The sequence below is a fragment of the Cuculus canorus genome, chromosome 18, assembly GCF_017976375.1.
Source record: "Cuculus canorus isolate bCucCan1 chromosome 18, bCucCan1.pri, whole genome shotgun sequence".
Taxonomy (NCBI): Eukaryota; Metazoa; Chordata; class Aves; order Cuculiformes; family Cuculidae; genus Cuculus; species Cuculus canorus.
This window is the reverse complement of record NC_071418.1, coordinates 202,947-223,685: the sequence shown is the minus strand read 5'-3', so window position 1 is coordinate 223,685 and position 20,739 is coordinate 202,947. Positions and strand designations below refer to the sequence as shown.

Sequence of the window (20,739 nt, the reverse complement as noted above, 5' to 3'; positions counted from 1 at the left end):
CAGTAAGAGCCACGTGGGAGGAGAGTGCAAGAGCCGAAAGTGATGGAGGAGAGCAGAACTGGGAAGATGTCCATTGTTTTGTACTCTGTTCCCCCCATCCAAAGCTATCAAGTCACCACCAAGTTTGGTCACTCACACACAAATGCACAAACACTAAGTTTTGAGCCGATTTACTTCACAGTCTTGGCAAAACAAATCTGCATTCAAAAGTCATTTCACATTAATATATTAAACGTTTTCAAAATAAATATTTTTTTAAATTTTAGTTGCTACTGCGGTAGCAATTCTAGAAAAGTCAGTGCACAGACAGCAGCAATTTGATTAATCAGCTGGACTCAAACAAAAAGAAAACAAGAAATGGGCCTTTTTCCTCTCCAAGCAGGCTGCATGCAGCAAGTCTCAGGAATTTCCTAGCACACAATATTTCCTCGCACTTGCCAGGGTTTTCTCTCACAGACGCTGTTAGAAATCAGTTCAGTCTGGTTTGTGCAAAGCTTTGTACAATGCAAAGTTTTACAAACGGGTTACTGATGGTCCTGCAGAAGTCCTGTGTGCTGCAGTTGCTGCCAATGAGATCAATGGATCCATGCTACAGAAAGAGAATGCTCGAACCCTCAGTCCAAGGAGCTCACATTCAAGTTACTGGGAAGTAAACTCACAGCTGATCCAGGACCACTAACAGCATTAAACAACATTCAAATGAGCAGCTCAGTCCTACCGAACAGCTTATTCCAACTTCTCTCAAGTGCTTCCAAGGCAGAAGTAAAGCAACTATTTTCTCCCCATTAGCTATTAATTCACCAGTTAAACCACAGCAGGACAATGCTTCACTGGCCAACAAGCATAACTTGGGTTACAGCAGAGGGAAACTAAAAAGCGCATTATAGACTGCAAAGAGAATATTCACGACTTGGTGATCTCAAGCCCACATATCAAACTGGAAAGAAGAGCCAACAGGATTTAGTGTTCCCATGCGATTTGTAACTGGTTAAAGGGTACTAATCAGCTCTGTGAAGAGCAGTATGTTTTCTGAGGAAGAGAAGCATTGTCACGCTGTGCCACAGGAGACATGGAGAGCTACCAGACCATTTGCTACGATTGTCAGGAATGACTTCACTAAGAAGAACAAGAAAGTTGAACAGGTATCCGAAAAATGTAATAAGTATTCATTTCCTTTGAGATCCCAAAAGTTCCCTTTGAAGCCCTTTCTCAGTAACAGAGGGAGAAGATGGATGTGGTACCCTGGGTTGAGAGGAACACCCAGAGACACCCCTGTGCCCAGAGGTGCTCCTGGCTGCACACTACAGTAAACCCAAGACACCTCCCACCCCTGAAAGCCTTGTTTGCACGTTATAAGCATGTTAATTATCGGTTTGGAACAGTTCCTTACTCTAAAGGGGTATGATTTAAGTACCAAAAGGAACAGATCTAGGGGGAGCAATTGGACATGAAGAGAACCTCCAGTTCTAGTGATGTCACACATAGGGAGAAGGGAATCCTGCAGCAGGACAGCAAACCCTCAGAGCTCTACAAGGTAACCCAGGCTGCAGAAATCTCTCCCCATGCCCTGCACACAGCTACCACAGAAGCCTGTGGGAGCTATGTGCCTTGGAGGAAGGCTCTGCTCGCCTGTCCTATGGACCACGCCCCAGGATTGTGCCAAAATGGGAAGTCAGAAAGCAATGAGTTGTGGAGATGTTCTCTGCCAGCTTATTGGTTTTTCTTGTCCTCTGGTGGGAAGTATGGTGGAGGGGGTGGCTGGTCCTGGAACAGAGTCAATAACAGAATATCAATTCAGGGGTAAGGGAGAAAAAAACCACAAAAATCAATTCAGACAGACTGTTCTGTGTCACTCAGAAAAAACTGCTAACGCAATACAGCACTCTTAAACCTTTCTTGCTCGTACGCAATTCTGACTCTCTTAAAAATAGGAAATCTTTGTGAAAATTCAGTTTCACTGGGACCAGTTTCCTTGATGGAAACACGGTCCTCTTTTTGCAGAGAGCAGAGAGCACTTGTGTGAACACTGCAGACCCAGAATGACACAGGAACTTACCGTGGGCATGTAGACGTTGTGTGGGTTGCCTGGGCTGTAGTAAGCACTGGCAGCAGCTTCAGCAGCCTTCGCCTCAGCTGTCAAGGACAGAGAAGTTGCAGAATTGGTGACACACAAATTCTACAAACGCTCCCCTCCACATTCTTGACCATCAAGCATTACTAATAAAGCACTGTGTGACCAGAACCTGAGTCGCAAAATAGCTACAACAACAACAGAGCATTATCTCTTCCAAGCACTAAGCATGCAGTTGCCATAGGATTGTCAGGTCAGCAGTGAAACAGCCCCAAGACTTGGTTGGAAAATGTTACCTGGGACTTGCCTGTTAGCCAATGAATAAATGCTAATGGCTGTTTTGCCTAAATACAGACAAGATGCCTCAAGAAGGCAGTCAACCAATAATCCTTCTTGGGAGTGAAAGCGCAAGACAAACCAAAACTCAGCACAAGTTCATAGCAGCTCAGGGGATTCGTAGTTTAAAGACTGTAATTTATGAAGATAATCCAGATCCTCCTTTTCTGCAGAAAGCAAGGCCTTGTACAGCCACCTGGATTGGAGCTGCTTCCCAAATAACAGTTCAGAGATGATCAGTTGTTCAAACAAGAGACACATTAGGGATATTTGTCTGGATAAGAATTTACCTGTGAGATCTATGGTTGTTTCCAACCACAAAAGCTCATTTTGAGGGTTTTCTGTTTGTTTTTTTCAGCAGGGGGCGAGTCCCCACCTCCCACAGACCTTTAAAGACCACGTTCAAAGTCATTTTGATAAATATGACTGAAAATGAGAGTGGTTTTTCCCCAGCTCCTTTCCATTACTTACGACTGTCCACATTGTTTAAGCAAAAGTAACTAGACTACAGTGAGAGAAGGGAATGGGGAGCAAAGATCAGCAAAGCCACATTTGCTCACTGGACTAGAAACATATTTCACCATCAATTTCTTTTTACTCAGATGCAAGACTACCACAACAAGAGAATCACAAACTGCATTTTTTCTGTCACAAGAATAAATCCAGCTGCAAAACATCTGCTTATGTCTCCACCCCGGACAGAATCAGGCTGTCCCGACTGAGATGGATTACATGGCTGGAGATCAGGGGATCTCAACCATCCCTCTCCTAAACAATTCTAAGTGGAGCTTCTAAGTTGACTCCGAGTACTCCACGACATAACGGACAAGAAATGACATCTGTTTCATGGGTGACAAAACCACTGTGAGCCAATTCACCTGTCAACAACTCCTACCTGCAGGAGTGGCAGGCAGGTCTGGGCCACTGGCAGGAGGTTCCATGGGCCCTGGGTATGGCGGGGGTGGAAGCTGCATGTAACCCACATCTCCATCCACCACGGGGGGGCCAGGATAGAACTCTGTCAGGGAAGGAACAGCACAGCAAGAGACTTCACTCCTTTCGTGAGTCACAGCACAAAGCCAGAAAGAGCCAAAGGCCAGCTGCAGCTCAGAGACAAAAGCTGCACGAGGCATTAGAAGCACTCTAAAATACTATGTAAAATTTGTGTTTCTCCCCCTTTTTACCTATTTTAACTCTTGCTAACTAAAATAATCCCCATCCTCAATTCCCAGACTTACCAGGAGGAGGTGGCGGGTACGGATAGCCCCCATTAGCTGCAGGTGGTGCGAAAGCATAGGATCCATTTGGCATATAGGAATAGCCATAAGCTCCATTGGGTATTTCACCTCTGGAGACTGGGAAAGGAAAGATAAAGCTGACATCAAAACATCAAGACTCCATCAAATGCAGACAAAGACCTCCAACAAACTGAAAGAATCTTTATATGAAAAACAAATTCCATCCCAGTAAAACCGCTGTTCACTGGATGCAAACAAAGCATTTTTCAAAACAAATTCCAGATACAGCCAAAAACTCACATGGATTTGAATCCAACCTGTTGCAACCTAAAAGTGCCCCTGCTGCAAGATGAGGGAAGGCCAGGGCTCCTGAAACCACAAAACTGTCCGGCAGACACTGCCGGTCTCCCATACCTTGAGATGCCACCTGCAGCATGCGCTGCCCAAACTCAATAGCACCACCAGCTGAAAAGGTCATCTTGAACGTGGCAGATCCTTCCCAGCCACCTGCAAGGAGGAAAGACAGAATTCAGAAGCAAGGAGAAGCTGTTTTGACCCTATTTAGCTTCCATGGTTTATTTACAGATGTCCTGTATATAATTCTTTGAAGAGTTTAACCCAAATATCCAAGGAAAAAGATGCAGATAATGTGGCAGAATTACCCTATTATAAGATTCACTTGTGGAAGTATTTTCAGGTCAAGACACCCAAAGAAGAAACATCAATGAGGAAGACATTCGGAAGCTTACTCAAGTTGTGCCCCTTTCCACACCAGCTGCTGACAGACTGAGCTATCAGGAGCTCTGGATTTGCTCTAGCTTTGTATAAGATTAGTGCAGAAGACAGGGATTTTGTTAATCTCATTTGCTAAAAAGCCTTTGCAACTACTCCTAACTGTCAGCTATAAATGAGTTTGGGAGTTTGAGTGCCCAATGAAGCAAAGAGCTTAGCAAAAAACACAGTCCACATAAATCCATTAGAGTCCACAGAAGATATTTCAAGTCAGGATAATAATAAAAAAAAATTAGAGACATCTTATATTACAGACTAAAAAACACACACAGCCCAGAGTACCAACAAGGCATCAAAGCAGAAGCTGCATCAGTGCTGAAACGGTGACATGCAGATTAAAGAGCTTTTTGAGCTACACCAGACTCTCACGGCTGCTAAAGCAGCACCCTCATAAGAAATGGCCTCTGGGGAAAACTCACAAAGATTTGGCTAAAGCCATCTGCCTTTTACGCAGTTTGGTTTGTCAGCACTGTTCAAGCTGCTCTCATGCTGGATGGTCCCATTTTGCTCCCACACAGAAGCTCCCACGCTGATTTCAGGACTACAGAGTAAAGTCTCCTGAGCACAGAGCTGTGATTTCGGTGCCACAACCAGCAGACTAGAGAGCTGGGGGTGAAAAGAGCTTACTGAACCCTGTGCCTTTGGTGAAAGGGGGAAGCATCAGACAGCAATTATGAAAAATCCATCTCGAAAAAAAGCCTACCACAGCCTTCTTATGGAATGTAACATGAAACCACCCCTTGAAGATTCTCTCATTTCAAGATAGTTCACTTTCTTCCAAGTAAGTGTTGCTTTTGCTGCTAGGATGCACTACAGTGATAGCATGCCTTTCCTTGACTTGCACAAGAAACTGGTAACGGAGAACAGCGCTCTGGAGATCTGCAGCTGAAAGCCTAAACAGATCCAGAAAAGATCGCGAGTGTTTAGTATGGAAGGATCTGGATGCAGAATTAGGAGGCAGCCCCAAGTGACCTCCTCACTGCTGCTGACTCCGCTGCGATGTGTGCTCTGGGAGATCACTGGGCTGACTGAACCCAGTGTTTTGCACAGAGGACAGGAATAAGATTGGCTGAAGAACAGATCTGTTCCTTGTAACTGTAGAGGGGGCAGACAAGAGGAATATTTTCAGCTGCTAATGTTAAAGAAACAAACACCTTTTAGCGCTCCTGTAAGAACCCATTTGGTCAGTGTCCAGTTTTAGTTACACCAGATACTTCCTTTGCTATGAATAGTGAAGTTGAACCAAGATACAAGACACATCTGTGCTGGACATACCTCCCGCCTCTGCCTTCACTGTGCCCTTGATATAATTTGCTCCAAAGACAGGTTGCTTAATCTCGCAATCTTTCAACAAATAAAAGGGCATCACAAAAGACTGCATCGCATCCTTCCCCTTTGATACAAAGATAACCTGCAAAGAAAAGAACGTTAGAAAGGGCATTTAAAACAAAGAGGAAATACAGCCCCAATTTAAGAAGAGACTTTTTGACGGACTGAAACTCCCTCCCACAGGTGAAGCTTCTGGGTTTTCTGCAAGCCAAAAGCTACCCAGCACAGCCACAAGGGTAAACTTAAGCCTCATGGCAATAACATCTTCCAAGAAGACTCCCTCGCTCAGATAACACCCCTCCCAGGTTCTAGAGAACTCACTGCTCCACAGCTATGCTGTTGCATTCTGCATTTCCAGACCATGGCTAATTTCCAGTCTTGACGATGCCTGATGGACTAAACAGCTGCCTATATAAGAACTAATCAGATTTATTATCTTTTGACAATAAATAGGATATATAATAAATTCATAATGCTCCCTGGAGGGAGAGGATGAGCCATACTTCAAGGGATAGTAGATTATCCTGACTTTCATGCACTGAGGACATTTAAATACAGAATAACAAAGAGCTCTTATCTCCTTACACAAGATAAAGCCTTTTATTACTTACTCGGTAGGGAGTCAAGAAAACACTCCCTTTCTTGGTCCCTTTGAAGGCGTCTGGCACAGGTTCGATATCACTGAAGGTAATTTCTATGTGATCATAGGTCATCAAAACGCTGTAAATGAGAGAAGAGACATGGTGTTAGACTGTTAACATCCTGAGGCAGAATTCCCGTGTCAGTTTACTGACCTACAAAAACAGCCTTTAACCCTGGGCCAGCGCTCAGCAGGGAAGATCAGTCTGACTTGCTTTTTTTCCTCCTCTGTTGGCAGAAGCAACTTCAGCCCACTGGCTGCTTGTTCTCAGCCCTGTGTTCCCTCCTAATGTGCTGGCACTGCTACCACCGTCTGCATCTCCAAGCAGCGAATCTACCCAACTGAACCGATCAAGATCTCAAGACAGAAATATAAGTACGTGTTATTTTTTAAAGTTGTGTTGCATTTCTGCAATTAGTTCCCTAATTTGGTTCACTGCAAATAACACAGAAGAGAAAGGGCTGCTGAAGAAGGAACTGCTGAGGCTGACTGACACAACTCGGCTGTTGAAGGTCTGACCACAGCTTAAGCATCCCTGTCACAAAAATGAGACCAAGAGGAACTCTCCGTCCTTGCCACTAGACTTCATTAACCTATGTTGCCTGTGCTGACTCCTTAGTTCTCAATTAGAAAGTGACCCGATTCAAATCCAAGCAATACCCTGCAGCAGGTACCCTCTATTAACATAACAGCATCTACATTAATCTCTAATCCCTAAAGCTGGAGAAACCTCCACCATCGCTGTGTTTGGCAGCTTACGTGTTACCATCACCAACCATTCACCTTTTGCTTCTGCCAGCAAGGACCTGTCCAGAAAACATTCTGGAAAGGCAGGGGTGCCAGCAGCTCTGTTCAGCTGAACCAGTCACCGTGAGCAGCTGCGCAAGAGGCACCCCCTGACCCAAGGCAGGCTGAGAACTGGGAATGTGTGTGCAAGGAAGCCAGCAAACCAAACCGGGCAGGCAGCCTAGCACTCCCCAGGCAGGCAGCTCTTGAACAGAGCCACGTTGCAGGTGCAGCACAGAAGCACAGAGGAATCTGGGTGGGAAGAGACCCTAAAAGCCGTCTGGTCCAATCCCCTGGCAGGGAGCAAGGACACCTTCCAGCAGATCAGGCTGCTCAGAACCCTGTCCAATCTCGTCCAGAATGTTTCCAGAGATGGGGCTTCTACCACCTCCAGGTGGGGTTTCACCAGAGCAGAGGGGCAGAATTTTGCCCTTGCCCTGCTGGTCACGCTGCTTTGGATGCAGCCCAAGATGCGGTTAGCTTTCTGGGCTGCAAGCACACGTTGCCAGCTCACATTCAGCTTTTCATCCCCCTGCACCCTAAGTCTGTCTTGGCAGGGCTACTCTCCATCCCTCCAACCCCCAGCCTCTATCAATACCAGCGTTTGCCCCAATCCCAGAGTCAGAGGTCTCCTGCAGCACCGAGTGAAGGACGAGGCATAGATGCGGGCCAGAATCACCTGACTCGGGGCTGAGCTCTGCCAGCCCGCACTGAGGCCTCGCGCAGCGAGGCTGGGGACAGCAGCAAGTGCCGGCAGCAGGCGGGGGGTCAGGAAGAAGGACAGTCAGGGGGCGTGCAGAGGGAGCAGGCAGGGGGAGCAGAAGGGGGACGCAGGCAGAACGGGGGGCAGGCAACGGGGGAGCAGGCAGAAGACGGGACAGGCAGAAAGAGGGGGTGACATGCTAACGGGGGAGCAGGCCTGCGGCTGAGGCCCAGCAGAGCGCCCCCATCCCTGGGCAGATGCAAGGTCAGGGGCTGCCTCCAGCCCGAAGGGAGAAAGGGGGAGGGCGGGCCCAGCCGTGCTGGCACCCAGGGGGTTAACCCACCGCCCCCCAAACGCCTTCCCTGAGACGGAAAAGCAGACGGGGACGCAGGTCCCTGCTCTCCCCCGGCGGCTGCGGCCGGAGAGGGAGCTGGCACCTCACCTCTCGCTGTTGTTAATGATGACGCCACCGCCCTCCGAATGGTTCCTGTTCAGCGCCATAGCCACCGCCTCACAGCGCCCAGCGCTTTGCGCCTGCGCAGCGTGACGATCATGACGTCATCACGTACCACGCGGAGCACCGGCATTATATACCCGCAGTCTCCGCGCGAGGCATGCTGGGAATTGTAGTCTCCGGCGCCCGTAGCAATGATACCGATCCTCTCCGCGACGCCTGCGCGAGGCATGCTGGGAGTTGTAGTTCCCTTGTCGGCCGCCATGACACTTCTCCTCCCCTCCTCAGCAGCCTGCTTGTGGAGGGAGAGGGTGTCTTGGCGACAGTCACGAGGACTGCCTGGTTTGAGAGATGCTTCCAATCCCAAATTGACTTCTCAGCCCTCACTCCCCACCTCCATCGCCCCCAGAAGCCCAGGGGCTGCATGCTCATTGCTGCTGGAGCTATTGACCCCCATCCTGACCACCCCGAGGGGACCCGCAGCCTCCAGCCTCCCACCAGGATCTACAGTCAATATTAATTCACTGAGCCCAAGCCAGCTTGGGTTTGCTTCGCCAGTTTTCTAATATGTAAGAGGAGGGGTAATCCAAGCATCCGCTCTCCTTTTTGGGAGAGGTCTCTAACGTGTTTACAAACCCATTAATCACTGCTTACATCTCCCCCTAACCACATATAATAAAATTATTTCAGTTATTTAGAGCCCGCCTGAACTTGGTAGCAGCTTTTCTGCTCACAGGGACTCTCCAGCATTGCTCACAGAGCTCCACAGCAGCACTCACAGCATCGTTTTGTTCTAAAATGCTGTTTTGCTGCGGTTTGCACCTCGGTTTTTTTATCCCCTAGGCGTTTCCTGGCTGGCTCACTAGTGAGTGAAACATTGTTGCTCAGAGGCTGTCAAATTTTGTATGCAAGAATTTTGCATGCACATTCCGTGCAACCACGAGTGATTTTAATGCCATTTGTCAGGATCTCCCAGGGAAAAGCCCAGAACTAAGTGAAATGGAGACAAAATTGGACTTTTAATAGGTGGTATGTTTCGAATTCATATGTTCCGTACAGCAGAATAAAAACAATCCCACACATGTGATGGTGCTGCACATAAAATGAAGCTCAGTCCTTTGAACAGCGAAGCTTGCTCCGTTTCCAGCAACTTTTTATTCCACATTTGATGTACATTTTTACTTTCTCGCACCTTGCAGACTTTCAGCCTAATACTGTCTGCTCTCCATGCTGGAATCAACCACATCCTAAATTACCCCCTTGTACCAGAGAGTCTTAAACTGGAAGGACTAACCTGTCACCCTGTACACAAGTTAAGACCTTGTCCATTTGTCTGTCGGGAGGGAGCAGGGGCATCTGGGAACAGGAAAAGACCTGTAGAACAGGAGGAACTCTTAAATTAACAACTGTATGATTTCATTAAAAACAGGAGCCCTGCACAACTAATCAACTGTTTTGAAGGGCTTCTCATATCAATAACTGACAACTGCATACCAGTAATATACAAATAACATCATAATGGCATAAATTACTTAAATTATATCTTTTTAAAGCCAGAATTATATTTTTTTAACCCTAAATTATGTTTTTATATGGATTTGAGCTCTTCCCTCCATGGTTTGCCTCCCAGCCCTGTCTCAGTGCCTGAGAATCAGGTGGGGTGCAGAGGGGAAAGCAGAAAAAGTACGTAATGGAAAACCAGATTTAAATAAATACAGTGACATCATCTGTATGCTTCTTGGCAAGAAAAGAGCAAGTTTGTGCTTTTCATATCCATGTTTTTCAATAAGCTGTAAGTTTCCCTTTTAAGAAGTGGTTATAACAAACCACCCTGATTCCGCTCCTATTAAAGTCAGTAGATGCCACCCACTCGGCTTCCACTGAAGTGCCCAGCTGAAGCATTGCTGCCTCACACAACTAAGACTCACTCAATAATGTTTTTCTTCTAGCTCCAGCCAATATTCAGTATTAAGAAATTCAGCCTCCATTTAAAAAAATGTGTCAGTGTGAGTGCTGGCATGCTTAGGAAGATTTAGACCTCCTCATCACATGGAAAGCCTTGGAAATTTATACTCTAAAACCCGAAAAATCTAAGATAAAAGTGCCTAATCTGTTCATCTGTTATTTCTAAGCTGAGACTTGAGGTAGAAGAGAGCATGGAGACGATTCATTGTTTTGAATTGTTCAGGACTCACTGTATTGTTATTGGATTTTAGGATTCTTCCACTTCTTTTGCAGTCCAGACATAAAAAATGTATTTGGCACAATTCCCGTAGACTCACTTGGAAAATAAAATCTGTGTTATTTTATAGCAGATGTACAGGACACAGAAAAATAAACACAAGATAATGGGAAAGCTCTAATGCTTTGGTATTTAAAGGAAAGATGACTCAGTGCGATATCTGTATAATATTTAATGGCAAATCAGTCTCTAACTTAATTATATTAGTCTCTTACAGTTTTTTCACCCACTGTAAAATACTCTACAGTAACTATATTTTAAAAATCCTAATTAAAAAGAGGAACACTCTGTGACAGCAGAAACAACTCAAGCGACCACAGGAAGGCTGTTTAAATTGCCAAGTGCTATCTATCCATCTAAAGTCATCCCACACCACGTTTACCCTTCATTTGCAGCAATATCAGCGATCCAGAGCTGACGTAGTGCACATGTCCTAATCATTCCAGTTTACACCCCAAATTACAGGCAACACAGAGCCAGCTCTGATCCAACACCCCAGGGGACTACTTCTGTCTTAAATGGGTCAGATTTTGCTTTATGCTCTAAACCACAAGGATTTCTAGAGCTTACAGCCTAGATAAAAGCCAGCAGCAGGAAGGAGAGGGTTGGATAGCACTTCCCACTGCATCACAGCTCCAGAAGCCCCTGTTGTCCCACAGCGGCACAACCAGGGGCAAAGCCTGAGCAGCAGACATCCTCCTGAGCTGTTCCCATGGGGTTACAGGATGGAAAGGAAAAGGCGTAGGATCCCACAAACCATCCCAAACCCTGAAAGAGTTCACATACTTGCATCTGTGCATTGGGCAACACAGAGAAGGGAGGGATGTGAGCTGGAGCACGTATTTCCCCACGGAGCAATCAATCCGCCTACAGTGAAACAAAACGGGGCAAAGGCCCAGATCTGCTGCATTTACTCTGGCAAAATTCCTCCCTACGAACAGTGGGAGTTTTGCCTGAATAAATGAGATTTAGGGCCCAGACAAAGCTGAGATAGGAGCCCACATGCGAGATCTCTTCATGAAGGCGTGCAGCACAGATCAAGGTCACCTTCCTCTTCCTCCTGGGATGTGACCATGCGTGGGCTGTTGTGCATCTCTGCCTTTCTTATCTGGTAAGGCATTTTTGATACCAAGTCCTTTCCAGTGTCAGCAACCCAGCAGCGATGCCTGTGCAGTGTCACTGCTGACATCTCGTGCAAAGGCCGAGTCCTCCAGCAGTGCAACTGGCGTGAGTGAAACAAAGCAGTTTTGAGGCAGGAGCTCAGGACATGAGCAGTGAATTCCCACCCGGACAGAAGTCCGGGCAGCATTCCCACTGGTTGGGAAAGGCCGAGATTTCATCTGATGATTTAACTCTGGAAGCTCTACCTCCTCTTTTCCCACTGTCAGCAGCATTTTAGGAGTCACCGCATGCGGAGGAGGAGGAAGAGGAGGGGTCTGCAGACACTTCCCAATGGTCTCCCTCCCCAGACCCACACACCTGCCCTGCCCCGGGGAGGGTGCAGTTGCATCTGGATCCTTTGACCCCTCTGACAAGAGCCCACAGTGACAGCCATTCGCTGAGGACCAGCACCCCTTCCAACACCAACAGCACTGGCAAACAAGTTACAGTAAAGGAGCTGTTAAGCCTCAGTGTTTATGTCAACGTGGCTTTAACTTCAGAACCACTTGGCTTTGTGGCTGCCTTTTTGTTCACTTTTATTCCCTTGGCTCCGCTTGAATATACCACTATGATTTCCAGCTTATCCTTTGGGAAATACATATATATCTCTCTCACATATTTAGCTAAAAGGGCCGTTTCTATCCCTGGTGAATGTCGGTGCGTCATCATCGCCTCACCCACGCCAGCGAAGAACCTAACCCAATGTATTTTCTCTTTAGGTATATATTAGACAGCATTATGAATCTGCAAAGCAAGCCTTGGGAGGTGGGTAGCAACCTAATCCCAGGAAAAATAAACTTGTGGGAAGGCACGCTATGCTGAGACAGAGGCTGCACTGTGCAGAAGGCAGTACTTGTGTATTTTTCTTCTGGAAAAGCTCCTCTAGGACACGTGAATTGGCATTTTCGTCTCTCAGTCTCAAGTTTCCACCTTTCCCAGAGGGGACACTTGCTTGAGAGTACTTTTTGTTCATTGTTATTTATTGCCAGAGTCTAAAGGGTCATTTAATAACAGAGTGTTGCTGCACAGTCTACCAATGCACTCACAGCTGTCCCTAAACCAGATCATTTGCCCCTGGAACATACCTCTTTGTCACCTAAAAATCCCTCTAAGCTAAGGGGTGTGTTTACAGCCCAAGTGTGCCCAGGATCTTTAAGAGTTGGGAGTTTAACAGTATTAAAATCCCCTAGAACAGTAGGATCATCAAAAATGGGGGAAGGAATTAGGCTGTAAAGCTTCTGGAAGCAATTCCCAAGGAACATGTTTACCAAGAGCACATTCTAAAAGCTGTTTTGTGCTGCTTGCTTCACCATCTCAAGGCAGGAACAGTACTGCTGCTTCCAGGCGGGAAGTCTCTCCCCTCTCGCAGCTGGGATTTTTGGCTGTGGTGGGGAAAAACCCCACAGCCAAAAGGCTGTGGCTTTTCCCAAACGAGTTTGGCCACAGACCAGCATTCAAAATACCCTGAGGGAGGGCAAAGATCCTACTTTCACATTTGCAGCACTACTAGGTGGTCAGCGCTGCAAGGAGAGGTACTGGGTCACCACAGCATCGCCCCTGCATGCAGCCAGGCTCCTCTGCAACCCACCCTGCTCACTCACGCCAAGGCACGACGGTGATGTGGACACCAGGGAAGTCCACCCAGGCCGTGCTGGGCTTGCTACTTCAAAGGTACTTTGTAAGAAGCATGCAAAAGGTGTGGTTGAGCCAGCACTTAAAAACAGCAGCAGTGACACAGAGACTGAGATAAGGCACAAAGCGGAGTATCTGTGCAAGATGCCAGGGCAGTGCAAGCAAATACTAAGGAAAGGGACTGGGCAGAATGACGGCTGGCCAAAACACAGCTTCAAATCTATGTGGCACTTCTCCTAAGCAATACGCTTTACCAAGAAAGGCTATATTGCAGTCCCTGATGTCCAGAAAGGGAAACTGAGGAGCTGGGAACAGCACAAAGACTCGCCCAAGTTTGCTCAGCAGTGCAGCTGCAGAGCTGGCACTTGGATCCAGTTCCCTCCTGGCTGCCAGCCCGTGGCTCTGCCAACCAGACGGCTTCATCCACCCCTGGGTCACCAACAGAGAGCGAGGAGGGACGGCTGCCACAGGGAAATACAATGCTACCAAAGAGAAGCCATAACAGTGGCACTGCACTGCAGGAGAGAGATTTCTGGGTCTCCCCTTTCTCCCGCTCTCCAGGCAGTTACCTACGCTTTAGCACCGAAACACAATCTTTCTTCAGAGGCCCAATCTGCAGGTGGGCATCGACGCTCTCCAGGAAGAAGGCTGGTTTCAGCTTGCACAAGAAAAGAGAGGCAAATTGATGGTTGATCTTGTTCTGGAATGGGTTCAACTGACCCTTCGCAAAATTAGACACCTTGAGCTGCTGCAGGCAGGTCATCTTGGAGTCCTTGACTCCATAGAAGGTCAGGGCTTTCTCTGAATATTCCAGGAAGACTCCAATTGTGTGGAAAAATGGCTGCTTGATGACAGACTCAAAGCCACCAAACCAGGCCACGTAGTTCTGTCCGTTCCACTGCAGGCAGCAGGACTTCTCATTCCGCCCCAGGCGCCCACGGTTGTAGGACTCACGGGGGTCGAAGTCCTCAGCGATGACACCAATGCTGACCCAGCCATCGATGAGCTCCACCTCCCAGTAGTAGTTGCCCCGGTTCATGAGGTTCACACCTAGGACCTGCTCACAGTTGATGAAGCGGGTCGGGCTCTCCGGGTAGGGGATGGGGCACAGCACCCGCTTGGCCCCTTTGGTGCCAAAGAGCTGGATAAACTTGTCTGCTGTGTCACTGTCCAGGTCAATGATGAAGGCAACTGTGTGGGGCAAGAAGGAGACGTGAGGATGAGGACAGAAACAGGAGAAAATCCCCCTCACTCCCCATCACTCCCTACTCTGATCCCCCGCTCCAGCCTTTGGCGATTAGCATGATCCTTTCTGACTCCCACCATCACCCATGGTGTGTCCAGACACTCCAGCAGCAGCACAGCACGCCTTGCTTGAGCTCAAGCTGTGCTGCGTGGCTCCCAGCAAGGAGTACCGTTGACACTCAGGCAGATCTTGTCCCCTGTGGTCATCTCAGTAGGGGATCTCGCATCCCTTGTAAGGCTGGGAGGATCATGTGGAGTGTTGGAGCTCAAGCCCAGCCCTACACCCTCCAGCCTCAGCCCCTTCTATCCCTGCTCAGCCACCGAATTATCTCTCTGCTTGCTGCCACTGAAGCTGACCCTCATCAGCCCACTGCTCTGTGGCAAACAAGGCAGATGCACAAACTCTGATCTAATTTAGCAGAGGATCCAATTCGTCAAGGGCTGGAAGGCAGCAGAAATACACAGTCTGCCTGCAGCCCTCCTGGCAGCTGCTCTGGTGGAACCACAGACAAGGGAAAAAATCTATCACCTAAACAGATTATGAACATCATCAGGAAAGCAAGGAGGCTTCCTTGCTCTCTGAGTAATATTTCCTCCAGTGGCGGCAGTGGTCCTGCCAGCCATCTGCTCAGCACCCATGCCAGCCAAGCACGTGGGAAGGAGGTGGACGGCTGGGAGAGAGGAAAAGGAAGATGGACCTTAGCAACAACTGTCAAAGTAAAAGCCCCTTGCTTACATTTTAGGAAGTAATCACGGCTCTCCAGGATGGCAGGATTGTTTGACTTCTCTGGAAATCGGGACTCGGCCAACGCTGCAGAGAAAGGGACAGGGCATTTGCCATCAGCAGAGAAACCAGTGCCACAAACAAGGGTCTTCCTGGCCATCACCACCCACCCAACAGCCTGATGGCACCCAGCCGCTGCAGCCCCTGAGCCCTCATCAGCATCCCCAGCTTCCCCTGCACACACCTGCTGGCTCAGACACAGAAAAGTACAGATGCCACCCTTGCCACCCCAGGGAGATGGGCAGGGAGAACAAAGAGCTGACTGCAATTCCCATGAGCATCTGAGAAAATGAGGGAAAGGAGAGAGCTCAGGCTAAATGATAGCACGGGAGAAATCTGCCACAGCAGCTTTCTAATCCTAGCAGGTTTGGGAGACCACAGCCCTCCCCATGGAGAAGATCATCTGTCCTATGAAGAGAGAGTCCTCTTTCATGGGAGGCCGCTTTGGCCATTTGCCACCTCCCACAGGGCCCTGCCTAACTCCCAAGCTGTTTGTTGCCTCTCCAGTCTCTAGTCTCTGTGGAAAAATTCATAAAACCTCAAGGACAAGGCACAAGCCCAGACAAGGATTGTGTAATGTGCAGCACAACTGTGCAGCTTCCAGAGCTGGAGGGAGAGCAGCCAGCACTTGCAGGAGCCACCAAGCCAGCAGACATCGCTCACCTATGCAGGGAGGACAGAGGTGACCCCCAGGCAGAGCGACTGAGTGAACACAAACCTTCCTCCATCTCCTGGAAACTCAGCCTATCAATTCCTTTTCCATGCAAGTGACCCCGCTGGTTTTTGCAAGCAGCAGACAGTGCGTCCTTCACAGCACCCATGACTTGGGTGCATTTGGTGAAGTTCAGCTCATTCTGGAAGCTCGGAGATGAGGAGGGTTTTTCTTCCATGGCTGCTTTTAAGGCCTGAAATTCCTGAGCCAAAAAGACAGAGTTTCAGGAGGTTTCAAACAAGCTGAGGCTGTCTCTTTTTCCACAACCCCACCCTGCCCTGGCGGATTTGGGAACTGGCAGCTCGGGGGACTTGGCTCAAGGACAGCATAAGGGAGGAGAGCGCTTTCCCGGCCATGTGCTCCTGGCGCTTTCTCTTTGCTCGCTTTCAAACTCAGACTCAGACCACGCACACCCCCATGGAGCAGCATCTCCTCCCCAAAAGGTCTCCTCTTGCTGGGCTGCTGGAGAGGGAAGGGGTGCTGGATGGGGGCAGCGGGGCCCCCTAGCCTCTCACTCTCTGCCTCCCACCCCTGGGTACCCAGCCTGGGCAGCACATCAGCTTCTCCTGAGTCACAGTCAGGAGGGAATGGGGTGTGGAGAAGAAAGCCTTGTCTGCCTGGTTCCTGGGAGTGGGGAGAGGAGAGGACTGTGCCAACAGAAGTGAGGCTCTGCAGTCCTCGGGTCCCAGCGTTCCTGGCATGCAGCTCCATGTGAAAATGGACAAAACCCCAAATGACAACATTGTCAGCTCCTTCCCATCACCCCAGCCCACTCAGGCACCTGGAGGAAGTAGATGGTGTCCGTGCTGGGGACGTTCTCCAGGTTCTGCTTGCACTGGGCCAGCTTAGCTCGTCTCTCCTCCTTCGAGCGGAGATCAGCCTCGGCCTCCCCCAGCATGGAGCGCTCCCCATCCTCGATGAAACCCACTACCTCCTTCTGGAAGGCTGCCAGGACCTCAGATGCTTCTGCAAATTGTTTCTTTACTCTTTCCCTCTCCTTCGTGGCAGCACCCTGAGTACAGGGAGAGAGGGGTTAGGGTCCCCATCCTGCAGGCAAGGGTGTGGAAGAGTGCCCTTTTCCCCTGTCCAGCACCCAGTTCTCAGCTCTGCAGGGTCCCCATGAGAGCCCGCAATCCTCTCCACACGAGTGCTTGCAGCATTTTACAACCCAGAGCCTGGCTGTGCATGGCCGCTTACTGCTCCACCACATCTCATGTTCCTGGGCAGTGGAGGGACATGTTTGCATGAGGTCCAAAGGGGACCAATACCCTGTGAGCCTGGGGAGAGGAGGTGCAAGAGCCAGCGGATGGCCCAGCATGGTCCTTGCCCCAGGCCTTCTTCCAGGTTACAAACAAAAGTAACCAGAGATGCTGAGAGGATTAGCAGAGATGAGAGGCAAGGATGCTCGGGGGTCCTTGCCAGGGTCACCAGCGATTTGTGGAGCCTGTGCCCCACTGTGAGCACCACCTCTACACCCTGTTCACCCCAAAAGCTTGTGGGCCCTTCACCTCCTCTCCCGGGCCCAGCAGAGCCGTGCTAACAGAGTGAAGCTATTGCAGTCACCTTAACAATCTCCACCATCTTCTTGGCCTGCGTGATGGTGACTGCCAGCTCCTCCAGCTCATTCTCCACATCGCTGAGGAATTTGGCTTGTTGGGCCTGCAGAAATGAGGGACAAACACTGAGCTTTGTCCCCTGCTCCCAGCAGCATGGAGGGGTGGGGGACCTGTCCAGTCCCCAAGTTCTACCCACAGCCCCCTCTCTGACCACGACCTTGCTACCATGCTTGGGCTGAAGGGCAGAAGGAGACTGCAAGCTGTTTTTCCATTCCTCCACCCCCGACATTCAACCTGCAAACATCCCTTCTCACTCAACTGGAAAACTAAAGGAGCAGCTGCACTGGAAAGGGTCATGCCCAGCTCCACGGTCCCCATCCCAACCTAGTGTAAATCAAATAAAATAGGAATTTGAAAGCAAAAACATCAGGCAGTAATTGCAGCAAGCATGGCTATGCATGCTTGTAGTGCCTATCACAAGGCCGGGAAAGCTCTGCCTGGGACAGACGTGAAAATCAAAAGGCAGACCCAAAGCACTGAGTCCCCTGGACACTTCTCTTTAGGAGCAAAGCAAACCTGCTCAGGAGCACCGGGTCCTGAACGGCTGCAAAGGAAGCTCTGTCCCAAGAAGGTGTTTCCTGACATGCTATTGTTAGCGCCAGCCATTGCCCGTCACGAGGACGGGTCCCTTGGGAGCCAGGACAGGCAGCACTCTGCTCCCTGATGCTCAGCCTCAGCCCAGCGAGGGGCACAGGCATGTTCCCACCCCACAGCATAAGGGCAGTGGCAGACAGCGGCCGCAGAGGCTGTGCAGGAGATGTTAAGCAGCACCTGCTGAGGCTCAGCAGCTCCTCAAGGCTGGGATCACAGACACTTTTCTATTTTAAGGCACCTGATGACTAATAATGCCCGCAAAAGGGTTTTCCTGCAGTCCCGAGAGTCCATGAGGGAGTGGGAGCTGGCTCAGGGCTGCTGCTGTGCTCCCTGCCAGCATGTCCACAGCCCCCAGCTCCGCTCTGGAAAAAGCAAATCCCTATGAGGTCCCCAAGTGTGTCATGCCAGCACGGGGATGCTGCCACGCCACCAGCCTTGTGGGCTCCCATCTGCCTGCAGCCCCGCAGAGGCCCTGCACGCTTGAGGCAGCCACTGTGCTGGGCTGGGAGCCCCAGCTCCCAGCGAGGCTTGTGGGTGTGAATTTGGGAGGGGTGACTCAGACACATCTGGGAATGGGAGTGACGGAAAAAGCCCCACTGTCAAAACACCAGAACACAAAGGGCTGGCGAAGTGGGAGCAGTGGCCAGGCAGGCTGCCAGCACGCTGAGGAAAACTGCCTTGACGAAGCTGTGGGAATGAGACAGAGAAGAGGGAGCCCCATGACCGCAGGGGCAACCAGTGCAGTGTGTCCCAGGCACCCTCACCCCAGCCTGACACCCACGGGGACTAAACCCCAAGGGCTGACTGGCAGGCGGTCTTCCCCAACGCCCATCCCCTCCCCACAGGCTGTCCTGATAGCACACGACCCCCCCCCCCCCCCCCCCCCCCCGATCCCTCCGTGCCGGGGTGGAGTCCCATGTGGCGATGTGGGTGCAGCATGGACCCATCCCAGGATGCTGCACCCTATACCGACGACCCCCTGCCAGGGTTAGGTCCCACGCTGGGATACACGTGCAGCACCCTCCCTGCCCATCCCTCCCCACTCAGGATCTCCCGCTGGCACCGCACCCCATACAGACACCTCTATACTGGGGTTAGGTCCTGTGTGCAGAGATGGGTGCTGCACTCTCCCCACCTGGGAAGCCCACCAACACTGCATCCCTTACAGACGCCCCCATGCCAGGATTAGGTCCCACATGGGGACACGGGTGCTGCTCCCTCCCCACCTATCCCTCCCCACGCGGGATGCCCCGGCCCGGCACCCCACAGTCCCCCCCCATACCGGGGTTAGGTCCTGTATGCAGAGACAGGCGCAACACTCTCCACACTCATCCCTCCCCACCCGGGATGTCCCGGCTCCACACCTCCTTGTGCTCGCGCTCCCGCTCGAGGGTCACCACGTCGTGGCTGCGGTGCTCGTGCGCGCGGCAGCGGGCGCAGACGCAGCTCTGCTCGGTGCGGCAGAAGCCGTCGAGGGGCTGGAGGTGCCGCGGGCAGAGCCCCTCCTCGAGGCGCCGCAGCGGAGGCACCAGGCGGTGCGCGCGGAAGGCGGGGGCGCGGTGGTGCGGCTCCAGGTGCGCCGCGCAGAAGGACGCGAGGCACACCAGGCACGAGCGCTCCGCCGGCAGCCGCGACCCCGCCGGGCACACATCGCACCGCACCGCCGACACCGCCTCCTCCTCCTCCTCCTCGGCGCCCGGCGCCATCGGGGCGGCGGCCGGGGACAGGGATGGAGGGGACGGGGCGGACGGGGATGAAGGGAACGGGGAGGGAGGGGACGGGGCGGACGGGGATGAAGGGAACGGGGATGGAGGGGACGGGGCGGATAGGGATGGGGATAGGGACGGGGGGCACGGGGCAGATGGGGTTAGAGACGGAGCAGCCGAGGATGGAGGGGAGGGAGCGGCGGGGGCCAGCAGCGGCAGGAGCTCGCAGAGGGCGCGGTTCTTGCGGAGCCGCAGCGCGGCGGGGACGGGCTCCTGGCAGAGCGGGCAGCGCGCGGCCCCGCCCGCCGCCCCAGGAGCGCCCGGCCGCTGGCGCAGCGCCCGCAGGCAGCCCTGGCAGAAGTTGTGCCCGCACGGCACCGTCACCGGGTCCCGCAGCACGTCCAGGCAGATGGGGCAGCACAGGGGGCCGTCGGGCAGCGGGGCGCGCCCGGGCGAGGGCTCCATCCCGCGCGCCCCAAACGGCCGCCCCGGACCCAGCACAACTCAGACCAGCTCAACCCCATCCCAGCACAGCCCCGCGGGAGGCGGGCGGACACCGAGCCCCGCCTCCCGTAGTGCCCGACCCCACCCTCATCGCCCCCATCCCTGGGTCCCCATCGCCCCCTATCCCTGACACCCCCCCCACCCCGGGTCCATCGCGCCCCTGGCGGTCCCGGCCCGCGCGCCGGGCACTGAGC

General features: G+C 51.4%; 2 protein-coding genes across 3 annotated transcripts; both read right to left on the bottom strand.

The window, feature by feature from the left end:
* Positions 1-210: 210 nt before the first annotated feature.
* On the bottom strand, positions 211-8,477 carry WBP2 (WW domain binding protein 2). Its single transcript, XM_009563969.2, has 8 exons — positions 8,338-8,477; positions 6,378-6,486; positions 5,713-5,848; positions 4,060-4,152; positions 3,646-3,762; positions 3,303-3,425; positions 2,057-2,133; positions 211-1,764 (listed from the first exon to the last, which is right to left on the bottom strand). Exons 1-8 carry the CDS (start codon positions 8,394-8,396, stop codon positions 1,711-1,713), a joined length of 768 nt encoding a protein of 255 aa, XP_009562264.1. The 5' UTR covers positions 8,397-8,477; the 3' UTR covers positions 211-1,710.
* An 882-nt stretch (positions 8,478-9,359) lies between these two features.
* TRIM47 (tripartite motif containing 47) lies at positions 9,360-20,572 on the bottom strand. Of its 2 annotated transcripts, XM_054083572.1 has the most exons (6): positions 19,700-20,572; positions 17,689-17,784; positions 16,907-17,137; positions 16,132-16,327; positions 15,366-15,440; positions 9,360-14,575 (listed from the first exon to the last, which is right to left on the bottom strand). In XM_054083572.1, exons 1-6 carry the CDS (start codon positions 20,504-20,506, stop codon positions 13,950-13,952), a joined length of 2,031 nt encoding a protein of 676 aa, XP_053939547.1. In that variant the 5' UTR covers positions 20,507-20,572; the 3' UTR covers positions 9,360-13,949. The 2 variants fall into 2 exon arrangements, with proteins under 2 accessions (XP_053939547.1, XP_053939548.1); XM_054083573.1 differs by lacking the exon at positions 17,689-17,784.
* Positions 20,573-20,739: the final 167 nt, after the last annotated feature.